At 45.3% G+C, this 18,885-nt stretch overlaps 1 protein-coding gene across 6 annotated transcripts in view; it reads right to left on the bottom strand.

Annotated features, from left to right (window-relative positions):
- Nucleotides 1-1,361: 1,361 nt before the first annotated feature.
- The window catches only part of LOC139454588 (uncharacterized), a 53,746-nt gene continuing 36,222 nt past the window's right edge, over nt 1,362-18,885 (bottom strand). For 5 of the 6 annotated variants that reach the window (XM_071236396.1, XM_071236395.1, XM_071236398.1 and 2 more), the window contains 8 exons: nt 17,999-18,246; nt 16,839-17,029; nt 15,713-15,870; nt 12,938-13,051; nt 12,319-12,624; nt 8,449-8,527; nt 8,151-8,314; nt 1,362-4,879 (listed from right to left, as the gene is read on the bottom strand). In XM_071236396.1, the coding sequence (XP_071092497.1) occupies nt 4,380-4,879; nt 8,151-8,314; nt 8,449-8,527; nt 12,319-12,624; nt 12,938-13,051; nt 15,713-15,870; nt 16,839-17,029; nt 17,999-18,246 (1,760 nt within the window). In that variant the 3' untranslated portion in view covers nt 1,362-4,379. The remainder of the gene's footprint in view (nt 4,880-8,150; nt 8,315-8,448; nt 8,528-12,318; nt 12,625-12,937; nt 13,052-15,712; nt 15,871-16,838; nt 17,030-17,998; nt 18,247-18,885) is intronic. The other variant, XM_071236397.1, reaches the window with a different exon arrangement.

Genomic DNA, 18,885 nt, shown 5'->3' with positions numbered 1-18,885 from the left:
TACTGTGATATTGTGTATTCTTGGATGTATGTTAAGGATGTGTCCACATGACTGTGATATGGTTTATTGAAGTATTGCTGTGATGCCAAATCATATTTACCCTGTTATTTGTGCTATTGCGGGAATAACTATTGAACCTCAACTAGTGTCACTATTCTGAATAAAGCTGCACATCATACATCACTTCTTGACTTTGTGTGCTGGTGACGAGGTGTCTCACTCTGAGGGTAAGGGCTGAATGAGACTCAACCCAAACAAGTACTGGAATTTGTACTTGACTACTTCGTGGTGGGGGTAATAAAACATTTGTTATACATCACTTTGTGTTGTTCACCATCAGGGATGTAGCACCAGTACCAGAGACCATGAGACCATCACACAGAAGTCCACAAGTTATAACATACAGACACTTCACATGAGAGTCCACAAGTTATAACGTACAGACCCATCACACAGAAGTCCACAAGTTATAACATACAGACACTTCACATGAGAGTCCACAAGTTATAACGTACAGACCCATCACACAGAAGTCCACAAGTTATAACATACATACACTTCACACAGAAGTCCACAAGTCATAACATACAGACACTTCACATAGAAGTCCACAAGTTATAGTGAGTGAGTTTGGTTTTACGCCGCTTTTAGCAATATTCCAGCAATATCACGGCAGGGGACACCAGAAATGGGCTTCACACATTGTACCCATGTCGAGAATCGAACCCGGGTCTTCGGTGTGACGAGCGAACGCTTTGACCACTAGGCTACCCGACCGCCCCTCCACAAGTTATAACATACAGACACTTCACAAGTTATAACATGCAGACCCATCACACAGATGTCCATGTGTTATAATGTAAAGACACTTCACACAAGAGTCCAGGAGTTATAATGTAAAGACACCTCACACAAGAGTCCAGGAGTTATAATGTAAAGACACTTCACTCAAGAGTCCAGGAGTTATAATGTAAAGACACTTCACACAAGAGTCCAGGAGTTATAATGTAAAGACACTTCACACAAGAGTCCAGGAATCATAATGTAAAGACACTTCACACCAGAGTCCTGGAGTTATAATGTAAAGACACTTCACACCAGAGTCCAGGAGTTATAATGTAAAGACACTTCACACAAGAGTCCAGGAGTTATAATGTAAAGACACTTCACACCAGAGTCCAGGAGTTAAAATGTAAAGACACTTCACACAAGAGTCCAGGAGTTACGATGTAAAGACACTTCACACAAGAGTCCAGGAGCTGCTGTAATTCAGTGACAGTGCCGTGTTTACCAGATACAATGTTTACTTGGTTGAGACAAGAGGAAAGAAACACTGATATTTCAAATACTTTATTCTTGCTTTTCCTTGAAAAAGTATACACATCAAAAAGAGACCTTAAAAATGAGGGAAACATCTGAGTAGTATGATCACAAAATAATTGTATTCTTTGAAACATAATTCTTCTTAGACTTATAAGTGATATCTCCGACAAAAATCTTTTTTTTCCGATTCACCTTCGAAAAAAAGGCATCTATTTCGTCGTGTTAGTATTCAGTAATATTCATGAATAAAGTTTGACATAAATGGATTGACAAATTACATAATACTTTACAACACACACAAAATACGGAAATACTCGGAGGTAAGTTTGAACAGTGGAGGGCGAAGATCTTCAGCTCTCAACTCCCACCCAGACCAGGGACTGGCTACCATAAGTTAATTGTATCTGTAAATGGTTAGTAAAACATCAATAAGACTTATTGATGGCTATAAAAAAGTTGGGGGTTACCCTGCAAAGTAAAACAGATGATTTGTGTACCTGTGTCTCAACTACTGGGTGCACGGACGTGAGTCATCATGGTCCCCGGCACCAGAAACAGAGGCAGGTACATGTTGACTTAAAAAGAACCCTAACCCTGACCCAACTCTAACCCTAACCCAACTCTAACCCTGACCCAACTCTTACCCTAATCCTGACCCTGACCCAACTCTTACCCTAACCCTGACCCTGACCCTGACCCAACTCTAACCCTAACCCTCACCAAACTGTAACCCTAACCCTGACCCAACTCTAACCCAACTCTAACCCTGACCCAACTCTTACCCTAATCCTGACCCTGACACAACTCTAACCATAACCCTGACATAACTCTAACCCTGAACCTGACCCAACTCTAACCCTAACCCTAACCCTGACCAAACTCTAACCCTAACACTGACCAAACTCTAACCCTAACCCAACTCTAACCCTAACCCTGACCCAACTCTTACCCTAACCCTGACCCAACTCTAACCTAATGGGGTGTCAGCTTAAAGTTGGGAGGAAAGCCCGAAGTGATGTAGGTCTCAGACGTTTACCACTTCAGTGAAACCCACGAGCACGGATATGGTCCTGACAAACCAAGAAACATAATTGAGGCGAACCGGGATTGGAACCCACAATCATAGGTTTCTGGCGTGCCCAAGGGATGCAACTCTGCACAATAAATCGCAGCGCCTTGGACAACTGGGGCACCCGTGCCCCCGCGACTGTCTCTGAAGTAAATGAGATACAAATAGATCGTCTAGAGGTTGACTGTAAACTTTTACATGATCCCGTGGTACATGTCCACCCTGACATATGACTAGATACCTGTTGTCTGTACATGTCAAGACAAGTGTAGTTTACAAATCTAAAAGGTCCTACCAGCATGCTTCATCCAGGAAACGAGCAGGACACGTGGGACAGACAGACAGACAGACCGGCCACTATGTGGTTTCTGTACATGTCAAGACAAGTGTAGTTTACAAATCTAAAAGGTCCTACCAGCATGCATCATCCAGGAAACGAGCAGGACACGTGGGACAGACAGACAGACCAGCCACTATGTGGTTTCTGTACATATCAAGACAAGTGTAGTTTACAAATCTAAAAGGTCCTACCAGCATGCTTCATCCAGGAAACGAGCAGGACACGTGGGACAGACAGACAGACAGACAGACCGGCCACTATGTGGTTTCTGTACATGTCAAGACAAGTGTAGTTTACAAATCTAAAAGGTCCTACCAGCATGCATCATCCAGGAAACGAGCAGGACACGTGGGACAGACAGACAGACCAGCCACTATGTGGTTTCTGTACATATCAAGACAAGTGTAGTTTACAAATCTAAAAGGTCCTACCAGCATGCTTCATCCAGGAAACGAGCAGGACACGTGGGACAGACAGACAGACAGACAGACAGACCGGCCACTATGTGGTTTCTGTACATGTCAAGACAAGTGTAGTTTACAAATCTAAAAGGTCCTACCAGCATGCATCATCCAGGAAACGAGCAGGACACGTGGGACAGACAGACAGACCGGCCACTATGTGGTTTCTGTTAGAGAAGAGATAGACAACATACAACAATCACCTTTCAGGCTAAGTTCACATTGATTGGCTATGATCCACTAGCACCTATAAGTATGTCCTACAAGCAGCGAGACATGATACAACCCAGGGTGTTGGACATAGGGAGCCTTGTCGTGGGATATCAGTTACAATGGCCACATGGTCTCCGTGAATAAATGTCTGTTAAACACACTTCTTATGATCATGGCCAACATCATGCAAATAAATACAGGATGTCAGCTTGACATGGACACGAACCATTCATCACATCAGAGTTAAGATGTACATGAACAATTACATCACAGTTTAGATGTACATGAACAATTACATCAGAGTTTAGATGTACATGAACAATTACATCACAGTTTAGATGTACATGAACAATTACATCACAGTTTAGATGTACATGAACAATTACATCAGAGTTTAGATGTACATGAACAATTACATCACAGTTTAGATGTACACGAACCATTCATCACATCAGAGTTTAGATGTACATGAACAATTACATCAGAGTTTAGATGTACATGAACAATTACATCACAGTTTAGATGTACACGAACCATTCATCACATCACAGTTTAGATGTACATGAACAATTACATCAGAGTTTAGATGTACATGAACAATTACATCACAGTTTAGATGTACACGAACCATTCATCACATCAGAGTTTAGATGTACATGAACAATTACATCAGAGTTTAGATGTACATGAACAATTACATCAGAGTTTAGATGTACATGAACAATTACATCACAGTTTAGATGTACATGAACAATTACATCACAGTTTAGATGTACATGAACAATTACATCAGAGTTTAGATGTACATGAACAATTACATCAGTTTAGATGTACATGAACAATTACATCAGAGTTTAGATGTACATGAACAATTACATCAGAGTTTAGATGTACATGAACAATTACATCACAGTTTAGATGTACATGAACAATTACATCACAGTTTAGATATGAACAATTGAACAAATGCAGATTAGATGTACATGAAGAGTTTTAGTTTGCCTTGGTCCATCTTGAGGGCAATATTGTCGATACGGAGAAGCTTTACATTCTGCGAATCGCCAGCATTAAACACCCGGTAAATCTGATACAGCTCTTTCTGAGCATGTGCGAAGTTGACCTCCCGGGAAGAAATGTCGAAGTGTTTCTTCTCGTCCTTCAGCGTGCTCTTCACCTCAATGTACACTGTTCGCGATTCAGAAGCATCTTCATCCAGGCAAGTCAGCTCAAAGTCATACGGCAATCCTGATTCTTCTGTTTCATTCACCCAGCAGACATCCACAATGTCCTTGTTCAGCGCCATCTGTTGGAGAAGGTAGTGTCTGACCAGAGTCTCCCCCCAACGGCCGATGGCAGACATGTCGGGCCGGTCCTCCTCCATGACGAGGGCGTCCGGCATCTCGAGGTCATCGCCCGGCACCAGCTCTTCGTACACCAACTCACTGGCAGACTCGCTCCACATCGGGTCACCGGCTGGTAACGGGAAACAACAGGATCAAACACTGGGGACTGGACAGTGGGGACAGATTAGTGGAGGCAGATTAGTGGGGACAGGGCAGTGGAGACAGATTAGTGGGGACAGGGCAGTGGGGACAGATTAGTTGAGGCAGGGCAGTGGAGACAGATTAGTAGGGACAGGGCAGTGGGGACAGATTAGTGGAGACAGGGCAGTGGGGACAGATTAGTGGGGACAGGGCAGTGGGGACAGATTAGTGGGGACAGGGCAGTGGGGACAGATTAGTGGAGACAGGGCAGTGGAGACAGATTAGTGGGGACAGGGCAGTGGAGACAGATTAGTGGAGACAGGGCAGCGGAGACAGATTAGTGGGGACAGGGCAGTGGGGACAGATTAGTGGAGGCAGATTAGTGGAAACAGATTAGTGGAGACAGAATAGTGCGGACAGGGCAGTGGAGACAGATTAGTGGAGGCAGATAAGTGGAGACATTAGTGGAGATATTAGTGGGGACAGGGCAGTAGGGACAGATTAGTGGCGACAGATTAGTGGCGACAGATTAGTGGATGCAGATTAGTGGAGACAGATTATTGGGGACAGATTAGTGGAGGCAGATTAGTGGGGACAGGGCAGTGGAGACAGATTAGTGAATGCAGATTAGTGGGGACAGGGCAGTGGAGACAGATTAGTGGAGGCAGATTAGTGGGGACAGGGCAGTGGAGACAGATTAGTGAATGCAGATTAGTGGGGACAGGGCAGTGGGGACAGATTAGTGGAGGCAGATTAGTGGAAACAGATTAGTGGAGACAGAATAGTGGGGACAGGGCAGTGGAGACAGATTAGTGGAGGCAGATTAGTGGAGACATTAGTGGAGATATTAGTGGGGACAGGGCAGTAGGGACAGATTAGTGGCGACAGATTAGTGGCGACAGATTAGTGGATGCAGATTAGTGGAGACAGATTATTGGGGACAGATTAGTGGAGGCAGATTAGTGGGGACAGGGCAGTGGAGACAGATTAGTGAATGCAGATTAGTGGGGACAGGGCAGTGGAGACAGATTAGTGGGGACAGGGCAGTGGGGACAGATTAGTGGAGACAGGGCAGTGGAGACAGATTAGTGGGGACAGGGCAGTGGGGACAGATTAGTGGAGACAGGGCAGTGGAGACAGATAAGTGGGGACAGGGCAGTGGGGACAGATTAGTGGAGGCAGATTAGTGGAAACAGATTAGTGGAGACAGAATAGTGGGGACAGGGCAGTGGAGACAGATTAGTGGAGACAGATTAGTGGAGGCAGATTAGTGGAGACATTAGTGGAGATATTAGTGGGGACAGGGCAGTAGGGACAGATTAGTGGCGACAGATTAGTGGATGCAGATTAGTGGAGACAGATTATTGGGGACAGATTAGTGGAGGCAGATTAGTGGGGACAGGGCAGTGGAGACAGATTAGTGAATGCAGATTAGTGGGGACAGGGCAGTGGAGACAGATTAGTGGGGACAGATTAGTGGAGGCAGAATAGTGGAGACAGATTAGTGGGGACAGGGCAGTGGGGACAGATTAGTGGAGACAGGGCAGTGGAGACAGATAAGTGGGGACAGGGCAGTGGGGACAGATTAGTGGAGGCAGATTAGTGGAAACAGATTAGTGGAGACAGAATAGTGGGGACAGGGCAGTGGAGACAGATTAGTGGAGACAGATTAGTGGAGGCAGATTAGTGGAGACATTAGTGGAGATATTAGTGGGGACAGGGCAGTAGGGACAGATTAGTGGCGACAGATTAGTGGATGCAGATTAGTGGAGACAGATTATTGGGGACAGATTAGTGGAGGCAGATTAGTGGGGACAGGGCAGTGGAGACAGATTAGTGAATGCAGATTAGTGGGGACAGGGCAGTGGAGACAGATTAGTGGGGACAGGGCAGTGGGGACAGATTAGTGGAGACAGGGCAGTGGAGACAGATTAGTGGGGACAGGGCAGTGGGGACAGATTAGTGGAGACAGGGCAGTGGAGACAGATAAGTGGGGACAGGGCAGTGGGGACAGATTAGTGGAGGCAGATTAGTGGAAACAGATTAGTGGAGACAGAATAGTGGGGACAGGTCAGTGGAGACAGATTAGTGGAGACAGATTAGTGGAGACATTAGTGGAGATATTAGTGGGGACAGGGCAGTAGGGACAGATTAGTGGCGACAGATTAGTGGATGCAGATTAGTGGAGACAGATTATTGGGGACAGATTAGTGGAGGCAGATTAGTGGGGACAGGGCAGTGGAGACAGATTAGTGAATGCAGATTAGTGGGGACAGGGCAGTGGAGACAGATTAGTGGGGACAGATTAGTGGAGGCAGAATAGTGGAGACAGATTAGTGGGGACAGGGCAGTGGAGACAGAATAGTGGTGACAGATTAGTGGAGACAGATTACTGGGGACAGATTAGTGAGGGCAGATTAGTGGGGACGGCAGTGGAGGCAGATTAGTGGGGACAGGGCAGTGGAGACAGAATAGTGGAGGCAGATTAGTGGGGACAGGGCAGTGGAGACAGATTAGTGGTGACAGATTAGTGGATGTAGATTAGTGGGGACAGATTAGTGAGGGCAGATTAGTGGGGACAGGGCAGTGGGGACAGAATAGTGGAGACAGATTAGTGGGGACAGATTAGTGGAGGCAGATTAGTAGGGACAGGGCAGTGGAGACAGATTAGTGGGGACAGATTAGTGGAGGCAGATTAGTAGAGGCAGATTAGTAGGGACAGGGCAGTGGAGACAGATTAGTGGAGACAGATTAGTGGGGACAGATTAGTGGAGGCAGATTAGTGGAGACAGATTAGTGAAGGCAGATTAGTGAAGGCAAATTAGTAGGGACAGGGCAGTGGAGACAGATTAGTGGAGACAGATTAGTGGGGACAGGGCAGTGGAGACAGAATAGTGGAGACAGTTGAGTGGAGACAGATTAGTGGAGACAGATGAGTGGAGACAGATTAGTGAGGACAGAGTAGTGGAGACAGAAAAGGTTGCTGCAAGAGTGGGGCGAGTACAGAGAGAACAGAACAGTGGAGACATGGAAACTATCCAACCTTCCGTGATCTATCACCTCTCAGACATTGACACACCCAGTCAAAGCACTGAGACCTTCCTTGAGGTTGACAGGGCCGGCCACACCCAGGAATCTGCCATTGTGCAGCTGAGGCCATAATACCCTCACAGATAGGTCACGTTCAGCAAGCTACCATCCTGGATGCCAAACAACCAAAGAAAAAAGCCAGTAAATTCCAACCTAAGGACCAATCTTACGTTTAAAGAAAACCGGTTTCTTTGGACTTGAAGCCACCTCACTCTCGCTGTGCTGATGTCGACGTTTGCTGCCTGGGGTTGTCTGCCCTTGGTCTGCACTGGGGGACTCGGAGGGTCTGCCTTGTGAGTCTGTAGCGGCCTCGCTGAGGCTGGTGTTGTGGGGACTGGGGACGGAGGAGACACATTGAAGCAATGATTCTACAACACCTGGTCAAAGTATATAGACTTACAAACAGAACCATAACCCAATTTCATTTCAGAGATCTCATTACCATGGCAACCCCAAAATGACCCTCACCTTGTAGCCCCGACTGGAGATGGTCTCTTGGCCTCCATTGAGATCTCATGGTCCGACAGTTTGCGTTTCACTGACCCTGCTACAAGACAAATGATCTCATGTTTACCCTCATGTCATACACTGTTAACCCTCATGTCATACACTGTTAACCCTCATGTAATACACTGTTAACCCTCATGTAATACACTGTTAACCCTCATGTAATATACTGTTAACCCATATGTAATACACTGTAAACCCTCATGTCATACACTGTTAACCCTCATGTAATATACTGTTAACCCATATGTAATACACTGTTAACCCTCATGTAATACACTGTTAACCCTCATGTGATAGTGATAACCTTCATGTCATACACTTTTAACTGCCATGTAATATACTGTTAACCCATATGTAATACACTGTTAACCCTCATGTCATACACCGTTAACCCTCATGTAATACACTGTTAACCCTCATGTAATATACTGTTAACCCATATGTAATACACTGTTAACCCTCATGTCATACACCGTTAACCCTCATATCATACACTGTTAACCCTCATGTCATACACTGTTAACCCTCATGTAATATACTGTTAACCCATATGTAATACACTGTTAACCCTCATGTAATACACTGTTAACCCTCATGTGATAGTGTTAACCTTCATGTCATACACTTTTAACCCTCATGTAATATACTGTTAACCCATATGTAATACACTGTTAACCCTCATGTCATACACCGTTAACCCTCATATCATACACTGTTAACCCTCATGTCATACACTGTTAACCCTCATGTGATATACTGTTAACCCATATGTAATACACTGTTAACCCTCATGTAATACACTGTTAACCCTCATGTGATAGTGTTAACCTTCATGTCATACACTTTTAACCCTCATGTAATATACTGTTAACCCATATGTAATACACTGCTAACCCTCATGTCATACACCGTTAACCCTCATGTAATACACTGTTAACCCTCATGTAATATACTGTTAACCCATATGTAATACACTGTTAACCCTCATGTCATACACCGTTAACCCTCATATCATACACTGTTAACCCTCATGTCATACACTGTTAACCCTCATGTAATACAGTTTTAACCTTCATGTCATACACTGTTAACCCTCATGTAATATACTGTTAACCCATATGTAATACACTGTTAACCCTCATGTCATACACCGTTAACCCTCATGTAATACACTCTTAACCCTCATGTAATATACTGTTAACCCATATGTAATACACTGTTAACCCTCATGTCATACACCGTTAACCCTCATATCATACACTGTTAACCCTCATGTCATACACTGTTAACCCTCATGTAATACAGTTTTAACCTTCATGTCATACACTGTTAACCCTCATGTAATATACTGTTAACCCATATGTAATACACTGTTAACCCTCATGTCATACACCGTTAACCCTCATATCATACACTGTTAACCCTCATGTCATACACCGTTAACCCTCATGTCATACACTGTTAACCCTCATGTCACACACTGTTAATTCTCATGTCATACAGTTTACCCTCATGTCATACACTGTTAACAAACAACTTGTTCAGTTGCCTGGTATGAAGAGCAGTAGCGACATGTCATGTTAGTGGTGCAGCTGGTCAGAGATGTGTGTCAGAAGAGCACCAAGTCAAAGATGTGTGTCAGAAGAGCACCAAGTCAAAGATGTGTGTCAGAAGAGCACCAAGTCACAGATGTGTGTCAGAAGAGCACCAAGTCACAGATGTGTGTCAGAAGAGCACCAAGTCACAGATGTGTGTCAGAAGAGCACCAAGTCACAGATGTGTGTCAGAAGAGCTACAAAGTCACAGATGTGTGTCAGAAGAGCACCAAGTCACAGATGTGTGTCAGAAGAGCACCAAGTCACAGATGTGTGTCAGAAGAGCACCAAGTCACAGATGTGTGTCAGAAGAGCTACAAAGTCACAGATGTGTGTCAGAAGAGCACCAAGTCACAGATGTGTGTCAGAAGAGCACCAAGTCACAGATGTGTGTCAGAAGAGCACCAAGTCAAAGATGTGTGTCAGAAGAGGACCAAGTCACAGATGTGTGTCAGAAGAGCACCAAGTCAAAGATGTGTGTCAGAAGAGGACCAAGTCACAGATGTGTGTCAGAAGAGCACCAAGTCACAGATGTGTGTCAGAAGAGCACCAAGTCACAGATGTGTGTCAGAAGAGCACCAAGTCAAAGATGTGTGTCAGAAGAGGACCAAGTCACAGGTGTGTGTCAGAAGAGCACCAAGTCACAGATGTGTGTCAGAAGAGCACCAAGTCACAGATGTGTGTCAGAAGAGCACCAAGTCACAGATGTGTGTCAGAAGAGCAACAGGTTACAGGTGTGTGTCAGAAGAGCACCAAGTCACAGATGTGTGTCAGAAGAGGACCAAGTCACAGATGTGTGTCAGAAGAGGACCAAGTCACAGATGTGTGTCAGAAGAGCACCAAGTCACAGATGTGTGTCAGAAGAGGACCAAGTCACAGATGTGTGTCAGAAGAGCACCAAGTCACAGATGTGTGTCAGAAGAGGAACAAGTCACAGATGTGTGTCAGAAGAGGACCAAGTCACAGATGTGTGTCAGAAGAGGAACAAGTCACAGATGTGTGTCAGAAGAGCACCAAGTCACAGATGTGTGTCAGAAGAGCACCAAGTCACAGATGTGTGTCAGAAGAGCACCAAGTCACAGATGTGTGTCAGAAGAGCACCAAGTCACAGATGTGTGTCAGAAGAGCACCAAGTCACAGATGTGTGTCAGAAGAGGACCAAGTCACAGATGTGTGTCAGAAGAGGACCAAGTCACAGATGTGTGTCAGAAGAGGAACAAGTCACAGATGTGTGTCAGAAGAGGAACAAGTCACAGATGTGCCAGGAGAAGAACAAGTGATTAAATAATCAAGTAATCAGTGCTGAAGACAGGAAAACTGATATAAAGATGTGTGATTTCTGAGGGGCCTGTTCTGTCTGTAAGGAAAAAGAAAATGTTTTCTTCCAAGCTTGGTTCATTGGCTTCACAATACATGGTGACAACCAAGATTCACAGCACATGTACATACTTTACGTCATCCAATCGGTGGTCACTACAGTGGTCAGGTGGAGTACATGTAGATTCTGATAAAGTACAGTTAGTATACAGTTTTAGAGGAGTGAAACTCCCCTGCTTCCTGAAACACGTACATTTCAGCATGACAGGCATTGAACAACAGTGGAAGAATGTAGCACCTACATAATCTTACAGGGAGAACACTGGAACAGCCACATAAACATAAAGGGAGAACACTGGAACGTCCACATAAACATTCAGGGAGAACACTGGAACAGCCACATAAACGTAAAGGGAGAACGCTGGAACGGCCACATAAACATTCAGGGATAACACTGGAACGTCCACATAAACATTTAGGGAGAACACTGGAACAGCCACATAAACATTCAGAGAGAACATTGGAACAGTCACATAAACATTCAGGGATAACACTGTAACAGTCACATAAACATTCAGGGAGAACATTTGTCTGAGTGCAGTGTTTGAGAAGAACAGATTGTAAGCTTGTCAAGTTTGAGGGAGGATCACAAGCAACACATGCGGCAGCCAGTGGCCAACGTTTGGATGTACACCTGCCAACTGACATCTTCAATAGTTCACAGCATAGACTCTATTTTAGCAGATTGCATTCCTTTTCCTAGTTGTTGCTGACACTACTACTGACTAAGGTACAGCCGGGCTCTATGTTCTTGAGGACATTGTTGACATGGAACTATCGTCTGGAATCTGTGAGTTGGCAGGTGGACATCATGGGAACAAACCAACATGGTGGAGAAAGCAGAAGCTACACCTACATGAAGTAACTACGTGAATACCTCCTTCCTCGCGACTTATCTCTCTTTTAACACCCTCTCCAGCTGGCTGCCCTTCTCGTCTAACACCAGTTCCCTCCCCTTGTTCACGTTTGATTATGATTGTCTCCCCTGTCTTGAGGTTAGTGGTCTCCCCGTCTTCACCTCCAACGCTGGATGTCTCGGACTGTTTGGCCTCAGACTGACGAATGACCTTGATGTTGGAAGGAAGGTCACGGACCTGTTGATGATATTCTGGAGGTTTGGGGGGCGGCCACATTTTGCCATCGCTGAGTCGCTCAGTAGCTTCTGAAATATAGGTGACACAAATGTGTGACTTGTTCTAATTAAACACAAATGTTTGACTTGTTCCAATTAAACACATATGTGTGACTTGTTCTAATTAAACACAAATGTGTGGCTTGTATTAATTAAACACAAATGTGTGACTTGTTCTAATTAAACACGAATGTGTGACTTGTTCTAATTAAACACGAATTTGTGACTTGTTCTAATTAAACACAAATGTGTGACTTGTTCTAATTAAACACAAATGTGTGACTTGTTCTAATTAAACACAAATGTGTGATTTGTTCTAACACATGAGGAGTATGTGTCTTACTTTTCTTCTGAGTGTTGCTGGTGTCAGGATCGAAGCCTGTGGCGGAGGCTTGTGGAGGCCATGACCGGATAGCCCCTCCGTCTTCACTGGCTTCACGCGGATCACTGGTGGACACTGCAGTTATATACACATTCTTAAAACATCCATTCAAGATACTGCTAATATATTGTACAGATACACAACATCACATCTATCCCACACCAGTTGCCATATCCCAGTATATTACATACACAAGGTTGTTACCAGCCATGTCCACTGGCTGGTAGAGTGAATCAAAGTTATCTGCCTGTCTACTGGGTGGTAGAGTGAATCACAGTTATCTACCCTGTCTACTGGATGGTAGAGTGAATTACAGTTACCTACCCTGTCTACTGGCTGGTAGAGTGAATCACAGTTACCTACCCTGTCTACTGGCTGGTAGAGTGAATCACAGTTACCTACCCTGTCTACTGGGTGGTAGAGTGAATCACAGTTACCTACCCTGTCTACTGGCTGGTTGAGTGAATCACAGTTACCTACCCTGTCTACTGGCTGGGAGAGTGAATCACAGTTACCTACCCTGTCTACTGGCTGGTTGAGTGAATCACAGTTACCTACCCTGTCTACTGGCTGGTTGAGTGAATCACAGTTACCTACCCTGTCTACTGGTTGGTTGAGTGAATCACAGTTACCTACCCTGTCTACTGGCTGGTTGAGTGAATCAGAGTTACCTACCCTGTCTACTGGCTGGTTGAGTGAATCACAGTTATCTACCCTGTCTACTGGCTGGTTGAGTGAATCACAGTTACCTACCCTGTCTACTGGCTGGTTGAGTGAATCACAGTTACCTACCCTGTCTACTGGCTGGTTGAGTGAATCACAGTTACCAGCCCTGTCTACTGGCTGGTTGAGTGAATCACAGTCACCTACCCTGTTTACTGGCTGGTAAAGTGAATCACAGTTACCTACCCTGTCTACTGGGTGGTTGAGTGAATCACAGTTACCTACCCTGTCTACTGGCTGGTAAAGTGAATCACAGTTACCTACCCTGTCTACTGGCTGGTTGAGTGAATCACAGTTACCTACCCTGTGTACTGGCTGGGAGAGTGAATCACAGTTACCTACCCTGTCTACTGGCTGGTAGAGTGAATCACAGTTACCTACCCTGTCCACTGGGTGGTAGAGTGAATCACAGTTACCTACCCTGTCTACTGGGTGGTAGAGTGAATCACAGTTATCTACCCTGTCTACTGGATGGTAGAGTGAATCACAGTTATCTACTCTGTCACTGGCTGGTAGAGTGAATCACAGTTACCTACCCTGTCTACTGGCTGGTTGAGTGAATCACAGTTACCTACCCTGTCTACTGGCTGGTTGAGTGAATCACAGTTATCTACCCTGTCTACTGGCTGGTTGAGTGAATCACAGTTACCTACCCTGTCACTGGCTGGTTGAGTGAATCACAGTTACCTACCCTGTCTACTGGCTGGTTGAGTGAATCACAGTTACCTACCCAGTCTACTGGCTGGTTGAGTGAATCACAGTTACCTACCCTGTCTACTGGCTGGTAGAGTGAATCACAGTTACCTACCCTTTCTACTGGCTGGTTGAGTGAATCACAGTTACCTACCCTGTCTACTGGCTGGTTGAGTGAATCACAGTTACCAACCCTGTCTACTGGCTGGTAGAGTCAATCACAGTTACCTACTCTGTTTACTGGGTGGCAGAGTCAAACACAGTTACCTACCCTGTCTACTGGGTGGTAGAGTGAATCACAGTTATCTACCCTGTCTACTGGATGGTAGAGTGAATCACAGTTATCTACCCTGTCACTGGCTGGTAGAGTGAATCACAGTTACCTACCCTGTCTACTGGGTGGTAGAGTGAATCACAGTTATCTACCCTGTCTACTGGATGGTAGAGTGAATCACAGTTATCTACCCTGTCACTTGCTGGTAGAGTGAATCACAGTTATCTACCCTGTCTACTGGATGGTAGAGTGAATCACAGTTATCTACCCTGTCACTGGCTGGTAGAGTGAATCACAGTTATCTACCCTGTCACTGGCTGGTTGAGTGAATCACAGTTACCTACCCTGTCTACTGGCTGGGAGAGTGAATCACAGTTACCTACCCTTTCTACTGGCTGGGAGAGTGAATCACAGTTACCTACCCTGTCTACTGGCTGGTTGAGTGAATCACAGTTACCAACCCTGTCTACTGGCTGGTAGAGTGAATCACAGTTACCTACCCTGTCTACTGGCTGGTAGAGTGAATCACAGTTACCTACCCTGTTTACTGGGTGGCAAAGTCAATCACAGTTACCTACCCTGTCTACTGGATGGTAGAGTGAATCACAGTTACCTACCCTGTCTACTGGGTGACAGAGTCAATCACAGTTACCTACCCTGTCTACTGGGTGGCAGAGTCAATCACAGTTACCTACCCTGTCTACTGGCTGGGAGAGTCAATCACAGTTACCTACCCTGTCTACTGGGTGGTAGAGTCAATCACAGTTACCTACCCTGTCTACTGGGTGGTAGAGTGAATCACAGTTACCTACCCTGTCTACTGGCTGGGAGAGTCAATCACAGTTACCTACCCTGTCTACTGGGTGGTAGAGTCAATCACAGTTACCTACCCTGTCTACTGGGTGGTAGAGTGAATCACAGTTACCTACCCTGTCCACTGGGTGGTAGAGTCAATCACAGTTACCTACCCTGTCTACTGGCTGGTAGAGTCAATCACAGTTATCTTTCCTGTGTACTGGGTGGTAGAGTGAATCACAGTTACCTACCCTGTCTACTGGGTGGTCGGACTGGCTCAGGAATGATAGGTGGCGGCACCTCCCACACCACCTCATCTTCTGGCAGAGGCTCGACTTCATGTCGGTGAAGCACGTCCTTGATGCCTTCAGGGTCGTCCAGGACTTGCACCAGATCTTGGAGAAACTCCCTGCAAATGTTTAATAGCACAATAGTGTATTTCATTGTGGTAGAGAGAGGGGATTTGTATCTAGCCTCTCGTGTCAACACAGAGTGATAAACAGAACGACCTGTCTATCCCCCTCTGAGTGAGTGAGTGAGCTGGGTTTTACCCCACTTTTTGAAATATGACGGTGGTGGACACCAGAAATGGGCTTCGCACATTGTACCCATGTGGGCAACCGAGCCTCTGCCTAGGGCGTGACAAGTGTTCACTTTAAGTACAAGGATACCCACTGCCATTCCATCTCTAAATATTTGTTAATGCACGTGACACTAAATCAGATCTTCCCATGCTGCACAATCTCAATAAAATCAGATCTTAGTTCTCCCTATCACTAAACAAATATCTGAGGACATCCCATTACGGGTCACGTCAGAACAACCTTTCATCCGACCAATCAAAGCAACGCTTACCAGATCATGAAAGTGACAGCCAGAATGTGTTTTCTAATCATGCAACCTCGAAAACATTAACACTGGGTATTCTGTAACATAGTTACGGCCCTTACGACTTATTCCGTCAAAATTATCTTCTATCTCTCGCTTCCATGGGGTAAACATTTGAACGGGGGAGGTGTTGCACAGTGCTTGGGAAGCACTACCATACAATGTCAACCATATATTAGACATTCCGGAATGTTCCTTTGTTCAGTTTTCAAAATTTTAATCGGGAACTGTGTCGACATGTTTTTCAAGCGTAGTCTGAAATGGAGGTCGCCAGGTTGAAACGAGTGTCATAAAGCTCGAGGAAGCTGCTTTCTAATTGTCTGATGTCAACTTCTTGTTAGTCGTTTCATTGGTCGGTCAAAATTTGCGAAAGGTCATTCTGACATGACCTGTAATGGGATGTCCTCAGATCTTTGCTGAGCAGCAGTGAGAACTTGGATCTGATTTAATGAGATTGCACGGAGCACTGGGTGTCAACATTGGTCCTACCTCAAAAACTTGAGACACTCTTCATCTCCACAGGCGAAGTACTGGGCGATCTCACGATTGACGTCTGTGTGCGAGTCGACCAGACTGGTCTGGAAGTAGAACTGGTTTCCGGTCCTGATACATTTCTCTGGGCGGATCACACGTGGCTCGGGGTTGTTGGTCAGCGTGTAGATGACCTCCAGCTTGCTCACCTGTTGCCATGGTTACATGCTTTTATTCAACAACACAAACACACGGTCACATGCTTCCCTTTGGTTACGCAAGAGTGAAAATATACTATACAAAGTTTGCTGAGGATCACATCTTTAATGCAACATGAAATTATGATATGAAGGCACCAATTCAGTATGTGCTTTATATACAGACATGCAATGTTTGGCAAGGAAATATTTAACAGTTTATTTGTTATACTCAATGAGTGAGCCCACCCAATATTTAAACTTAAAATCCAACTTCTTACCATGGAAACGTTAAAAAATATAAATTTCTAAAATTCCTAAATAGTGAAAGGCACCAGTTCAGTATGTACCTGGTAGACATGCAAAGTTTTGTAAGAAAGTATTTAACGGTTTTTGAGTTATGCTCCAGAAACGATTTCACGACGCACGCACACACACCAACTTCTTTGGGGCTGGGGACAATGATTGGGTGACGCCTCCGGAGCCACACTACCACACTAAGAAGGTAAAGGCATGCTGTGATGCACAACATCTGTACGTGATGCATGATAACCACAGCTGATAGCATGGTGACTTTGTCATCGGAACCGTGCACCAATTGTTGTGTTATGCTCAATGACTTGTTCTGGGATTTGGAGATTTGTCGGTTGCTGTCATGATCACTTTTTTATGGTAGTCTCACCTTACCGGTCGATGTTGCTTTAGCACATTCCAATCATTTCCTTTCAAGTAAACATTTATCTGCACGATTTTGTCCATGATTATTTGTATTTGTGATTGGGAAGAGTAGTACTGCACCACTGCCCCACAGAAGTCAGTGATTGGAGGCAAGACAAACTGGCGACTGACAGGGCAATCCACAAAGTCGCCTCTAATGGAAAGCACAGGGACAAAGTCCTCTGACCACATAATCAACGAAGTCGCCTCTAATGAGAAGTACCCAATCTACAAAGTTGTCTGTAATGGGAAGTACAAAGTTACCTGGTTGAAGCTGATGATCTTAAGGTTGGTGACGATGTCCCTCTGTTCCACCAACTCCCTGTAGATGTCTTCGTAGTTGTAGAGGTAGGCCTGTATGTGGGGCACCATGAGGTGGCAGTACCGCTGCAGGCGTGGACACTGTGCCATCATCTCTGTGATCTCCTTCGTGTGCACACACGAACTCAGTGTCGCTATCTTAAACAGTCCCACAAATGATGTGATTTCTTCGGGGTCATGTTTTGGCTGATCTGAAGAAGATAGAAACGTAATTGATGGAGGAGTGTGCAAGCCTCACTTCATCCACGAACACAGTGATAGACCCAGATCCAACTACTCCACACTACTCTGCACTAAGTGAGAGAGTATTGTTTTAGGGGTACACTCAGGGTCCACTCATGGGACACTGTCACAACCGACTGTAGATCACACACTGAGGGTCCAATCATGGGACACTGTCACAACTGACTGTAGATCACACACTGAGGGTCCACTCGTGGGACACTGTCACAACCGACTGTAGCCCACACACTCAGGGTCCACTCGTGGGACACTGTCACAACTAACTGTAGACCACACACTCAGGGTCCACTCGTGGGACACAGTCACAACTGACTGTAGACCACACACTCAGGGTCCACTCATGGGACACTGTCACAACTGACTGTAGACCACACACTCAGGGTCCACTCATGGGACACTGTCACAACTGACTGTAGACCACACACTCAGGGTCCACTCATGGGACACTGTCACAACTGACTGTAGATCACACACTGAGGGTCCACTCGTGGGACACTGTCACAACTGACTGTAGACCACACACTCAGGGTCCACTCATGGGACACTGTCACAACTGACTGTAGATCACACACTGAGGGTCCACTCAT

This window comes from Haliotis cracherodii, unplaced genomic scaffold (genome assembly GCF_022045235.1).
Source record: "Haliotis cracherodii isolate W230 unplaced genomic scaffold, xgHalCrac1.p SCAF_10, whole genome shotgun sequence".
Classification (NCBI taxonomy): domain Eukaryota; kingdom Metazoa; phylum Mollusca; class Gastropoda; order Lepetellida; family Haliotidae; genus Haliotis; species Haliotis cracherodii.
The sequence above is the reverse complement of the archived record's forward strand: the minus strand, read 5'-3'. Positions and strand labels throughout refer to the sequence as shown.